The sequence below is a fragment of the Octodon degus genome, unplaced genomic scaffold (genome assembly GCF_000260255.1).
Source record: "Octodon degus isolate 3935 unplaced genomic scaffold, OctDeg1.0 scaffold00096, whole genome shotgun sequence".
Taxonomy (NCBI): domain Eukaryota; kingdom Metazoa; phylum Chordata; class Mammalia; order Rodentia; family Octodontidae; genus Octodon; species Octodon degus.
In genome coordinates, this window is record NW_004524672.1 from 1,197,536 (window position 1) to 1,210,966 (window position 13,431).

Sequence of the window (13,431 nt, forward strand, 5' to 3'; positions counted from 1 at the left end):
GAAGTTTTTGAAGCTTTTTTTTTTTTTTTTGCTGATGTATATTCTATTGCATCCCTAAAGTCTAAAAAAAGTCCTTGCCACATAATTGACATCTAATAAATATTTATGTATCTTCATAGCCATTCTAGATAACCCTCATGAGGATGAGGCAAGCAGAGGATTTAAGGGGAGAAAGTTGTGTTTAAATAAATTTCTTTTATTTATTATCATGTCAATTTTGAAATAAGACCATTATTAACATTACAGTTGTAAATGGCATTCAGTGCCTGGTACAGACTCATCCTTGATTTCAACAAACATGGATTAGATGCAACATAACTTCCCTGAAGATTCTTTACATTCAGGAAAGCTTGGGAGAAATGTGTTTTAAGGAGAGATTGAAAACTATACAAAATCATCTTTGCATACCGGCATCCTATAGTTTCTTGTAATAAAGTGTGTGCTTTAGAGTGAAATGGGGCAGATGTGTAAGTAAGAGTGAGTGCGAATTTCTGAAATGTTAAGAGTGAGAAGGACGTATGGGGGGAAGAGGTGGAGGAGAGAGAGATGCAGGTGGAGAAAGGGAGGGAGGGAGAAAGAGGGAGGAAGGGGGGAGAGAGAGATGGGGTGGAGAGAGGGATGAGAGAGAGAGAGAGGGATGAGAGAGAGAGAGAGAGAGAGAGAGAGAGAGAGAGAGAGAGAAACAGGAAAGAGGGGTCCACCTCCACAGTTGTACCTGGAATCCTGGAGGTCCTGGCCACCCCAGGTCACCTTTTCCATTGAATTCTCGGCCTTCTGCTTGAGCAGGAACACCCTTAAAATTGGGGACATTCATCAAATTTTATTGATGTTGCATTTTCAAAACTCCTTTACACACTGACTGAACGTCAGTCATCCTGCCTCAAAGAGAGGAGTGACTGTCAAGTTATGAACTTAAAAAAAAATTTAGAATTTTGTAGCTAGCTCAATCTGAAGGATTCAAATCATTTTCACATTTTCTGAGCTGACAGTCTATTGTTGTAGGATGGAAGATTATAGGTTTAATAAATCATTTCCCAAGATTCCATAGTTAGCGGTATTTCCTCATCTCAGGTGTGGCTGTCTGGGCATGGGTCAGTTCTCTTCCCCCAGACTCTGTGTCCCTAAAGGATGATACAAGCTTGAGACCATTTATGACATGAGCCCAAAGAACCTGTTCAATAGGAGTAAATATCAGGTCCTACTTATGATTTTGCGATATATATATATATATATATATATATATATATATATGTATAATTTTGATGCCGTGTCTCCCTACATAGTCCAGGCTGGCCTTGAGCTCACAGTGATCCTCCTACCTCAGCCTCCCAAGTGCTGGGATTATGAGTCTGCCATCATATCCAGCTAATTTTGGAATTAATAAAGCCTGGATTATGGAATCTAATTTGTGATGGCTTATACAGAATTGGTTAATAGGTCATTTTCATATATATCCTTAGAAACTTTCAATAATAGCCATCCACAAAAGGACTTACCTTTTGTCCTTTCAAACCAGTAGCCCCCTAAGAAAAAGGCCACATGTTAATAATTGCAGGTGATCAGATACCCACATACTTCCTGCATCTCTCTTACTCTGCCTTTTCTCCCACTGCCTACTTCCAACTGCCTGTTCAACATACTCCAGTCTCTTCCTTAAACAAACCAGCAAAGTCTACCTACCTCCCAGGACTGCCCTGTCTCTCATCTAATGTGAAAATGTCCCCCTCTTTTTGTCTCCCCCTCATTCCTCATTTCCAAATCTGCATCCTGGCTCCAGCCTGGCTCTAGCCCTTGCAAACTTCTGCCATGACTTTGATGCTGCAAAAACTAATGCCAGCACGTCAGTTCCTACGTTGGTGGGCTTCTCAGCGGCTTTAGGCAGTTGCCTGCCACACCCTCTCCTACTGGGTTCTCCTTATGTACAGGGGGATTCCTTCTGACCTAGATGTTGTAGGCTGGAGCTAGGTCTTAGTTCTGAGGCTCTCATGCTAGCTTTTTTCTCCCCTTGGAGCAAGCACACCTTGGCCTATTAGGCATCTCTACCTGGACATCTTAAAAAGCAAACCCAAAATCTTAAGAGTCTGAAACCTGCACGCAGTGCCTTCATGCACTCGTTCCCTATTAGCGGGGCTAAGTTATGTTATGGCTGCCCCAGCCTTTCCACAGTTGTGGCAGATTTGTGTACATGGCCATGTGAAACAGACTGTTTTGCTCATAAGGAAGAAAAAGATGTGCAAACCTACCATGAGCCCTGGGTATCCCGGTGTCCCTGGAAGCCCTGGAAACCCTTGTTCACCCTGGAAGACACAAAAACTTTGTCACTACTCTCAGTTGCTTTAGAACAGCCTATTTAGATAAATATCCCTATCCCTCTCTCCCAACCATGCCATGACAGATTTCTTTTCTTTCTTTTTTCTTTTTTTCTTTTCTTTTTTTGCCAAACCAGGGATTGAACTCAGGCCCTTGCACTTGCCAGGGAAGCGCTTATTGCACTGAGCCATCTCCCCGGCCCCTACCATGACAGATCTTGACAAATAACTCAAATTCCTTGTGGTTATTGGGCTGTGAGGTTGAAGGCCAGAAAATCATTATCTTAATTGAAAACAAGATTGGAGTCTACTGTTTCTCAAATTGCGCATAAGTGGCAGTCTAATTGTGCCAAGAACTTTCTAATTGCTGCTTCCTCAAAACTTTAGTAATTAGTTCATTCATGGCCACCATGAATGGGAAGAGAAGAGCCCATTTAGAAGACAAAAGGGGGTAAGCCAACCTTGCAAATCTCAGTTCTTCCTTTCCAAAGACTAATTTCACACTCAAGGCTTTTAGTTTCTGATTTATACTAGCAAACTCCGTTGAAAATAACAAGCTGATCTCAGCCCCCATTTCTTTCTGTTGGAGAACATGGCAGAACTTCCTTCAAATACATACAATTAGGAAGCAAAGGATAAAGAGAAAGGAATAGGCAGATTCCTAGCTCCAAATCATATTGCTGATTTAACGAAATCAGTGTTTTGAGTAAGCATATTTCCGTCTCGTTGCTACTTTCCCCTGACTTACTGACTCCATGAAGCGCACGTCAGTCATCTGTGTGAATAACACTGACCTTAGAACCATTGCATCCTGGGAAGCCAGGAGGTCCATAGGGCCCAGCATGGCCTGGGAGGCCCTTAAAAGAGAACAACAGAAGAACCAGTTAGGAAACCAAGGGAATATATGACCTTATCTAAATAGCTACTGAAACATAAAATGTGTTTAAATAGCAAATTTAAGATTTGTCTTTAAATGTAATTTACTAACCTAATGGGGCAAGCCAAAGAGGCCAATTGAAATGAAAACAATCAAGTGAGATGAGGGTATTTCAGACAGTGCAAAGACCATTCTGCAGGGGCTGAGGTCCCTTGCCCAACTGCTATAAACTGGGGAGAAAGCAAGGGGGAAAAGAGGAAAGTGTGCCCAAGAAGGGAACTCTTTTATTATTCTATGCATTTAAACAGAGCCATCTTATTGTATTGTATCTGTTCTACTCAACTCTGCCTGTATTCGGGGAGATATGATCTAACTCATGTATCATACAAATCAACCTTATAATAAGTTATTCAGGTCTAACTTGCCATTGTCTTCCTGGAGCAGATGTACCAGAACATATTTCTCTGTGCTGCTATCCTAATGCTTTCATCAGTATTAGCTTATTTTTAATTTTTTCAGCCACAATAGTTTTTCCATTACTTACTGGAAGTCCAGGAGGACCTGAAAATCCTGGTAATCCAGTTATTCCCTAAGACATGGAAAAGAGGGAGGGGTAAGAAAAACAATTCAAAAATGTTCACTCTGCACCCATGAACTTATTTCCATTGCAATAATTTTTCCCTGCAGCTATGGTTGGGAATACCTAAAAATATCAGAAAAACAGAAAGTTTTAAAATCCCTTATAAATTTGACATATATGGAGATTTTAAAAAGATGTTGTTAAGGTTGATTTTGGCTTTGGGGGATGTATTTTTAAGGTACATTTTGCATATAATAAAATGCTTGCATCTTCTGTGAACAGATTAATGAATATTTACTGGTGCACACTTTTAAGTTACCATCAGTGCACCATGAAATAGCAAACCCAGTGCTCAGGAAGCCTCCCGTGCCCCTCCCTGTCAGCCAGCACCTGCCCCTAAGGTGGTGACCTCTCTTCATTCACTATCTATTACTAATGCCTGCTCTTAAACGTCATCTATGGACATTTTTTATATACTTACTTCCTTCTGTCATTTGTACAAACTTTATGCTGCAGAGTTGATCTTTTTAAAAGAAGAATGTTTACCAAACCATCAGGACGGACTGGTTGGACTACTAACCCTTATACCTTTGGGACCAGTGAGTCCTGGAAGTCCCGGGGGGCCCTAGATCCAAGGGAAGAAAGAAAAAGTAAGTGCTGTGGAAACCCATGGGAGGCACGAAGAAACCACACATTCCTGATTCCAGCTGTGGTCACGTGCCAAGTCGGTAGGCTTTTGTAGCTGTTTTGTTAATAAGGCTCGATTGTTTGCTTGTTTCATCTTACAAAATTTATTCCGGGGCTTGGGAAGCAGCTCAGTGGTGGAAGGCTCACTTAACATATGGAGGATTTAATCTACGGAACACATGGATGTGCATGCACGCACATGTGTGCGCACGCACGCACACACACACACACAAATGCTTGGTACCCAAAGGGGGTTTTGGGGCACGCAACATTAACGTGTGGGTGCTTGTTAGAGATGCGGACTGTCAGGCACTCGCCTTCTCTGCCTCGCCCTCTTGCTTACCTACCATACTCAATGATTTAGAATCTGCATTTTTGACACTATTCTTTGGCAGTTCTCTTGCGCATTAAGTGTTACGTATCCTTGCACCAGCCAGTCAGCTGTGGGGCCTGCTAAAGATGAACGCCGTAGTTATGCCAGCAGACGTGAATAACCATCCATGTGTTCTTAGCAAAGCACTGTATGCCTGACATGCACAAGTAAGTAAATAATGATGCTAAGGTTGCCTGAAGCAGAGGTAGTCGTGCTCTGGTGTATAATACAGGTTTGAGGGCCTGCTTCTTGGAGAATAACCTTAAAGGGAGAATGTTTTAACTAAGCCACTTGCTGTGAAATTTCCACTGTCCAAAAGCTGCTGGCATCATTCCAGAGAGTTTCAGCATATTTTGATATTTATTTATTTTTTTTTTGGCAGAACTGGGGATTGAACTCAGACCCTTGCACTTGCCAGGGAAGCACTTACTCTGCTGAGCTATCTCCCCAGCCCTGATATTTTTGATAATTTGAGGAAAGAGTGTCAGAGTCTTCTGAGATTGGACCGTCAAGGCCACGGTCAGCCTTTCCCACATGAGGTGCAATTCCTGGCTGCATAGGCAAGCTAAGGCTGTTCTTGGCAGGAGGCGGGGTTATGCAGAAGGCATATTCATGACCTGCAAGTTAGACCTCCCCACTGCAAATTTTCTCATGCAGGAAATGTTGAAAATTAAGAAAGGAAGCTTATAAATCTGAAAAGTAGTTTTGATCAAGTTGTAACAGTCTCTAAAGGTATTGGGTTGAATTTTTATTCAAGGCTATACATACTTAAATACTATGTTTTAAAATATGAACTTCAGGGCAGCGTGACACAGATTTTGAGCTGATTTTATGGAATATTTGAACACTGGTAATCCCCCCAAGCACCATGTGTCAATGGGCATTATTTTAGCTGACTACTGGCATCTCTAAGGACAGGGGCAAGCAGAGGAAGATAGAAAGAAGGAGGGAAAAGGAAAGGCTGGTCTCAATCTAGGTTTCAAGTGGTGAGCTCCTACCAGGGGAGTGGAAGCAGATACCAGTCCAAGCCCCAGAAGAATCAATGGAATGTTCAGACTCTGCAGAATCTGAATGACTTTTCAAAAGCAGCAGAGAAAGAGACTACGTACATTAATAGGACAGGCATGGAAATGGGAGTACCCCCCAAAGATACCTTTTGCATTTTTACTGTACAGTATCGGTGTGGATTTGGTTTCCTGATTTCAAGAGTTTTATTCTTGCTTTGGATATGTGTTATAAGAAATATTTACATTTGATCTTTGCCCTCAGTTCCTAGTATAGCGCTCCTAAAATTCTTATTTCTTTAATGACATAGGTACAAGGAATATCTTTTGTTCTAATACAAGGTCTTTGATTCTGACTACTGACACAGAGCCCCTAAGTTGCTTGGAATTTTCTCGGGGATAGAAATGGCTTTCACTCAAATTTGACTCTTGGTGTTACCATGGATGGTGGTCGCTCATGGAAAAGAATCAACTTCACTTAGAAGCTTGAAACTTTCTGCTGTGGTCCGCATCCTCCTGTGAGCGGAGGGGAGCTGGAGACTGTTAGTGGTTGATCCTGCTTTTGTGAGAAAGCCTTGCTAGGAATCCCTACATGGTGCAGATCTCCGAACTTCTGGGTTGGCGCATGCTGATGTCATAAGGGCAGAACCTCCTCAACTTGGGTCTTGTCCAGATCTCACCCGGGATGCTACCTCCTCAGCCGGCACTTCATACATATTCTTCTCATAAATGTAAACATAAGCAAGCATTTCCATGAGCTGTGTGAGTTGTGAAAGCTAACTGTCAAGCCTGAAGTCCCAAGAACTTTAATTTATAGTTGGAAAGAAGAGGGGGTAAGCTGGGAACCCGCTACTGGTGATTGCCATCGAAGTGGGTACGCTGTGCCATCTCGTGGGATGAAACTCTTGCCCTGTGGTGTCTGCTCTAACTCCCAGCATCCGGTGTTAAATATAACTCAGAAAGAGGGTAGCCAGCCGATGTCCAGCTAGAAGTTAGTATGAGAAGACACCCCACATTGTATAACCAAGATTTGCAATCTGATTTGCATGTGATCCGGGACAAATGACCTGAGTACCCTGCCAGTTTCCGTAGCCATGAAGTGGAGTGTCAGTGGGAACGAGGCTGTGAGTCACGACTTACAGGGTCAGTGTGAGGATGAGCGATTGAGACATAGTGAAGGAAAAAACGGCCCAGTTTCTGCCACAAAGTCAATACACAGTACGTTGGCTTTGATTATCATTTAAATATTGCATACATTCTGCTAATGCATGTTCTAACACAATATGGAATTTTATTTATTTATTTTTTTGGTGGTACCAGGGATCAAACTCAGGACCTTGCGCTTGCCAGGCAAGCACTTATTCTACTGAGTTATCTCCCTGGCCCTAAAATATGGAATTTTTAAAAAGGCAGTATAGATACATTGTAATTGTCTTTCATAACTTATTAGTTGGCTCCTAGCTTCCCAGACACCAGTAGGCAGGGGAGTGAATCTGTATACGTGGGAGCCCAGACTAAGTCCAGACAATGTCCTTGGCAGGAAAGAACACTTAGCGCTGCCAGTGGTCATGCAGTTATTCAGTAAATCTTCTTGGGTGTTTATTGAACGAAAGCCCTTGGTGGGTCACAGACTTTAGAATAAAATTGTATGATTTGTGTGAAGGGTAGCAGGCTCTGGTACCTTTTCTGGTAAGAAGCTTAGAAGGCCAATGCTTAAGGGACCAGGTGAAGAGGACCTCATCAAGGAAGGAATGCATGAGGAAACAGGAGAAGGGGCCGGGGAGATAGCTCAGCAGCTTAAGCTCCTGCTTGGTAAGCTCAAGGTCCCAAGTTCATTCCCTGGTAGTGTCAAACAGCAACAACCACAACTAAAACCACCACCACAACAACAAAAAGGAAAAAAAAAAACCCAGGAGGATAATCAGGGGTAAAAGATTCCAAAACAAAGACAAATAAACATGTCAAGGAGAAGAGAATGGTCCACATAATAACCTGAAACAAAGCAGAGGGTCTCAAGTCAGATAAAGACACCAAGGTACCCATTCATGGTGGCCATTGGTGACGTTCTTTTTTCTTCTATATTTAGTGCAGGGTCTACAGGGACTACAGGGTCTCACTACACAGATCGGACTTGTAGTGATTCTCCTGTTTTCAGCTTCCCAAGCACTGGGATTACAGGCCTGCGCCACCATGCCCAGTCTCAGTTGCTGTCTCACCGAACCTCCAACCCCTGGGTCTGCCTAAGCAGACGCTTTAATCCACTGAGTTATCTGGCCGCCCCTGCCATTGGTGACTTTTACGAGGATGTTTTCAGGGGAGAGGGACAGATGGCAAATTAGCACCAGCTAAGGAGTAGCAGAGAAACTGCAGGCAGAAGGTTTATTCCTTCAAGAAGCTTGATGCAAAGAAAAGACAGAGAGGCTAGGGCAATATTTGTCTATAGGACCTCATAAATATCACTGGGAGTCCGATAGCAGTGCGGTAAAATATTGTCATGTGGTGGCGTGAAAGAAAAAAGCCAGTTTCAAAAGTGAAGTTGGAATGCATAGTGAAAGAGGACATATTTCCTGAAGCAAGCCTGCTACCTTTCACACTAATCATACAATTTTATTCTAAAGTCTGTGACCCACCAAGGGCTTTCTTTCAATAAGCACCTGAGAGGATTTACTGAACAACTGCATGACACTGGCCACATTAATCATTCTTTCCTGCCAATGGGAGTTGCAGTGGCCTGGAGCAGGTGTATGGATCAGTCTGCATAGACGGTGGACAGACTTCATTGTCTCCTGGAGGAGAAGGAAAGGCAGGGCTGATGCATGCATAGAACTGCATATGAGGGGAGGCAAAGGAAGGGGCTGAGGAAGGAACTCAAGGTTGATGGTGATCACTTGCGGTTCTCCTAGAATAGGATGGTGAGGGCTCAAGACTTGTTCGTGTAGGCACTAGTGAGCCACATCATGCAATTCTCTCTGGAGTCTCAGGCCTCTGAGGTAGGCGTGAAGTAGTATTAGGTGAGTTGGGGGATTTTTTTTTCTCAAGCTTACCTTGGGTCCCTGTGGTCCAGGCAAGCCTTCAGGACCTGGGAATCCTTTCTGGCCTGGAGAACCAGGGGGTCCAGGAAAGCCTTTCTCCCCCTGTTGAAACCGAAACAAGATGAGGAGCACAGAGAATATTCTATCATTCCACAACGGACATACCCATGACCACTAAGTTCTCATCTTTATTGACTTTGCGATGACAGTTTACATACTTTTCTTGGATTAAGACAATATTAATTAGCACTCTGCAGGGAGTGTGAGGCTTGTTGTCTGTAGGCTTGAGTACTTTCCTTGGGGTTGTAGAAACTTGGCTTCCCCACAGAGCAGAGCTGGGCAGGGCAGAGAGGAAGGAGAAGGAGTAGGATGAGTGGGAAGCCGGGTTAGAGAAGTCAAAACAGTGGAATGAGCTCGCTGAGGCAGGGACTGTGGGCAAGTCCCAGAATGTGTTTGGTGAGTGTCACTTCAGCGAACACTACATGCAGGTTATTAGTTTTGGGCCTTTTCTTCTTACACAGGAGTCAGCAACTCAGTGTGCTCTCTGTGTGCACGATGCAGGAGCTATCTCAAAGGTAACGGAGACAAAGAGTGAGCTGAAGGTTCTTTTGGAGGGAGTCAGCCTTTACTATGGGAAGTCCCTGGGGTAGTGACCCGAAGCTCATCAGGCCCCATGATTGAAAACAGTCAACCAGCGAGTATTCTTCCCGTGGGTGTGGATCCTTGCGTTAGTCCTTAACAGTGAAGGGTACTGGATATTCATGTACTTTCATTACACAACAGGGAAAAACAACCAAACCAGCTATTTTATATTTGTGCATAGGAATGCATTCTCCTACTAGGAAGAAGAGAGCAAGAACAATTTGTGAAAGCCCATCACTACTTAGGTATTTTTTCATATTCCAGAAGTGCAAGTATCCTGTCTTGCAAATAGTAGACAGGAAATAAATGCTAAAATGCAAGATGAATCATAGACAGGGTATTTGCCAACATAAATCAGAATATCCACTCATAGCTTCAGGAAAATGCCTCAGTCAAAGTACACAGGAATTATAAAATCATTTAAAATAGATGTAACAATAGTAGTTACAGTGAACATACAACTTACATGTAAATAATTTCATCTAAAGAGCTTAAAATATATTTTCTTAAAATATTTTTACATGGACATCTTTCAGTATTATCAAGCAATTAGTGTCTCTGAAGAAAGAATTTTGCAAACAAAGGACAACTTTAGTTCTGCCCCTGTCTTTATTATCACAAATTGCAAGTTAATGGAGCGAATTAATGAGATTTCACAGCATTCCTGTTTTTCTGGAATTGTGCGATAGAGCTATTTCTAGTTCCCTCTGCCCAACTTTGATTTCAACTAGCACGCAGCTGCAGCGCGCTTCCACCAGGGGGAGATCTTGTACCAATACCGCGGTAGAACATCAGGTGGCTGGCTAGGCGTACTTTAGGTCACGATAAGCGAATCATGTTGTTTTCTTTCCTCTCCTGTTTGGCAATATTGTAAATAGTGTGGAGGCTTTTTGAGAATTTTCTTTTTCTACTAACTTCCTTCTGATTGTCTACCAACCATGAGAGTTAACAACCGAATGGCCAGTATATGAGGTTCCTCCCCCTCCAAGTTTTTTTTTTTTTTTTTGGAGGGGGGAAGGCAGGGGGTGGATGGATTGTGTGTGTGTGTGTGTGTGTGTGTGTGTGTGTGTGTGTGTGTGTCGGGAATCGAACCCAGGGCCTTGTGCTTGCCAGGCAGGCGCTGTGTTGCTGCTGAGCTAGACCCCCAGCCACGTTCTGTTTTTGTTTAGACACACTTACTTTAAAATTGGATTTGGGGAATGGAACAACAGACCGATGGTTTTCTCTGCTGCTGGGGGAGGAAGAGCGTTGAGTCACTTGACACGCACAGTGAGAAAATCAGACTTAGGCTTTGCTTTTACCTTCTCGCCTTTGGTCCCACCGCAGACACACGGGCCTTTCTCCGCACAGGCGCAGCCCTAGGAGGAGGGAAACGGGAAGGGTTTTAAAACAGCTGCACAGATCCCAGCGGATGATCAGGCAAGGCAAACGTATTTCTAGGTCTGCTGAGTCCCAGGTGCTCCAGGGATGCTGCGGCGACTCATCAGTAAAAACCGCAGAGAACTAAGAAGATGCCGCATTGTCAGAGAAACGGCAGAGGAGTGCCCATCCTTTTGTTATACTTAGGAATTTTAGGGAATTTGTAGAAAAGACAAAAACTAGCTTTACTTTACTTTACTTTACTTTACTTTACTTTACTTTACTTTACTTTACTTTACTTTTCTTTTCTCTTCTTCTTCTTCTTCTTCTTCTTCTTCTTCTTCTTCTTCTTCTTCTTCTTCTTCTTCTTCTTTTCTTCTTCTTCTTCTTTTTTTTTTTTTTTTTGGCAGAACCGGGGGTTGAACTCAGGCCCTTGCTTTTCCGCCCCCAAAATGATTGGTTGGCCCACAGGATGCTGCGACGCTCCTGAGTACAAGGCGGTCTAACGTGGTCAAGTTCATGAGTTCCTTCCCTGGCAGTGAGCTCCGGAATCCTTGCCCTACCTAAGCTTCACTTCCACACAACCTCCACCCTTCAACATACACCCATTCTAATGAAGGTCACCCTAAGGTGCCGGGGAGATAGCTCAGTAGAATAAGCGCTTGCCTGGCAAGCGCATGAGCCCGAGTTCAATCCCCGTACTGCAAAAACAAACAAAAAAAAAACTTCTAATGAAGGTCAACCTTTGAAACTTTTATCTGCCTGTAGAACAACTGAGTAAAGTAGTTAGAAATCCTGGGTTTCACGTGTTCTGACAGACACGGTACATTCTAGGGTTGTATATTAACCCTTTTCCTGTTTTTGTTTCTTCAGGTCAAAGTTAACAGAACGTCAGTTTGCTTTCCTAAGGAGGGAAAAACTATCTGTTACTAGTCGATGTAAGAGGTAGGCTGGTTGGAGGATCTGGAGATTAAAAAGCAAATGTGAGTCCTAAAATAGGGAATTCCGTTCCTGTGGAAAGGTACCCCAACTATTAATTGAATATATTTCCTCAGACTAGGACAGTGGTGCTTCAGCCCCACAGAGGGGAATTCACACCGATTTTTGGACACTCACCATCGATGTGTACCATATTTATGCACATTTGAATTTCTATGCATGGAAAGTAATGGACAGGAAACCGCAGTGTCCCATAGTACTGGGTATTTGATATTTGTAGAAGATTAATCCTTCCAATTTTCCTGCCACCTCTGTGGGGTCATTCAGTCATATTACGACTTAACTATGTTAACCTGGACTTTTGGAGTTTTTAATCTGCTTCTCTTCCTCCTCCTCTTCCTCCTCTTCCTCCTCCTCCTCCTCCTCCTTCTCCTCCTCCTCTGTATTTTAGGGAAGGGTCTACAGGGTGTTCAGGGTCTCACTACTAGATTGGACTCATAGTGATCTGCCTGTTTGCAGCCTCCCAAGAGCTGGGATTACAGGAATGTGCCACCACGCTCAGTCTCAGTTGCCATCTCAGTGTGCCCCAGGGGCAGGGCCAGCATGGCAGGCCTGGGGATCGAACCCCCAGCCCCGGCACCTGCTTGCAGGTACTTTAATCTGCTGAGCTATTTGGCCAGCCCTTAAATGTCTGTGTTTATGTGGGTCACTGATGTAAGGACACCCTACTAAGGCCACCATATGTAAGTTTGGCTTTCTCAGACCGGCAGCTTCCCTTACCTGGGAGATGCTTTTGTTCTTGGACACAAACAAAAGCTTCCTGAAGGCCAGGCTTTGCAGGCTTTTGTTTGAGCAAGTGTAAGTCCCCTTCCCGGTGGTTAGTGTCATGCTCTTCTGCCCAGTGGAGGAGAGCCCAAGCCTCACATGGAGGCCGCCTTGTGCAGCCCAGGAAGCTACCATGGGCTGGGGCTTGGCACACCAGTGTGCGTGGAGCCCCTGCTTGCAAACAGACAGTGAGCATCTTGGATTCTGCAGCCCCGCAGATGCTGCACAGCACCTGAACTCAGAGCACCCGAAGGCCAGAGAAAGGAGAAGCAGATCTCTACTCTTCTAACCCCTGGGAAGGAACCAGGTGACCCGGGGGTGAGTGACAAGCACAGCTTCATTTCTTGAAATGATTGTCATATTTGTCATTCGTCATTGGAAGTCTTACAATTTTATTTTAAAATGTATTTGGTGCAGGGTCTCCCTTCCTCAAACAAACTGTCATTTGTTCCAGGCTGTGGCGGCTGTCCTTGAAGGAGGAGCAGTTGTCCGCATTTTGGCTGCGCCTGGCCCTATTTCCATCTATTGATATGTACAGAGCTGGCGAGGACTTTTCCTTACCCTTTCAGTTGGCTTTAAACAGTGGGTATGGGTCCAGGCCAAATGCTGATAGGTAGTCTTTTTTTTTTTAAGCGATATGCAGCCATTGGAGCAACATACAATACAACACACACAGACACACACAATATAGTGCAATAAATACTCATATCCTCATATTTAGGCTCACAAACTTGTGACATGTTATCCAACCCATTTCATTTCTCTCTCTTCCTCTCTCTCTCTCTCTCTCTCTCTTCCTCCCTC

General features: G+C 43.8%; 1 protein-coding gene across 1 annotated transcript in view; it reads right to left on the reverse strand.

Annotated features, from left to right (window-relative positions):
• Col4a3 (collagen type IV alpha 3 chain) overlaps nt 1-13,431 on the reverse strand; it is a 140,592-nt gene that overhangs the window by 59,229 nt on the left and 67,932 nt on the right. Inside the window, exons 2-9 of the mRNA XM_023723074.1 lie at nt 10,806-10,862; nt 8,875-8,964; nt 4,347-4,391; nt 3,731-3,775; nt 3,104-3,166; nt 2,244-2,297; nt 1,497-1,523; nt 716-793 (exon numbers count right to left, since the gene is read on the reverse strand). Of these exons, the coding sequence (XP_023578842.1) occupies nt 716-793; nt 1,497-1,523; nt 2,244-2,297; nt 3,104-3,166; nt 3,731-3,775; nt 4,347-4,391; nt 8,875-8,964; nt 10,806-10,862 (459 nt within the window). The remainder of the gene's footprint in view (nt 1-715; nt 794-1,496; nt 1,524-2,243; nt 2,298-3,103; nt 3,167-3,730; nt 3,776-4,346; nt 4,392-8,874; nt 8,965-10,805; nt 10,863-13,431) is intronic.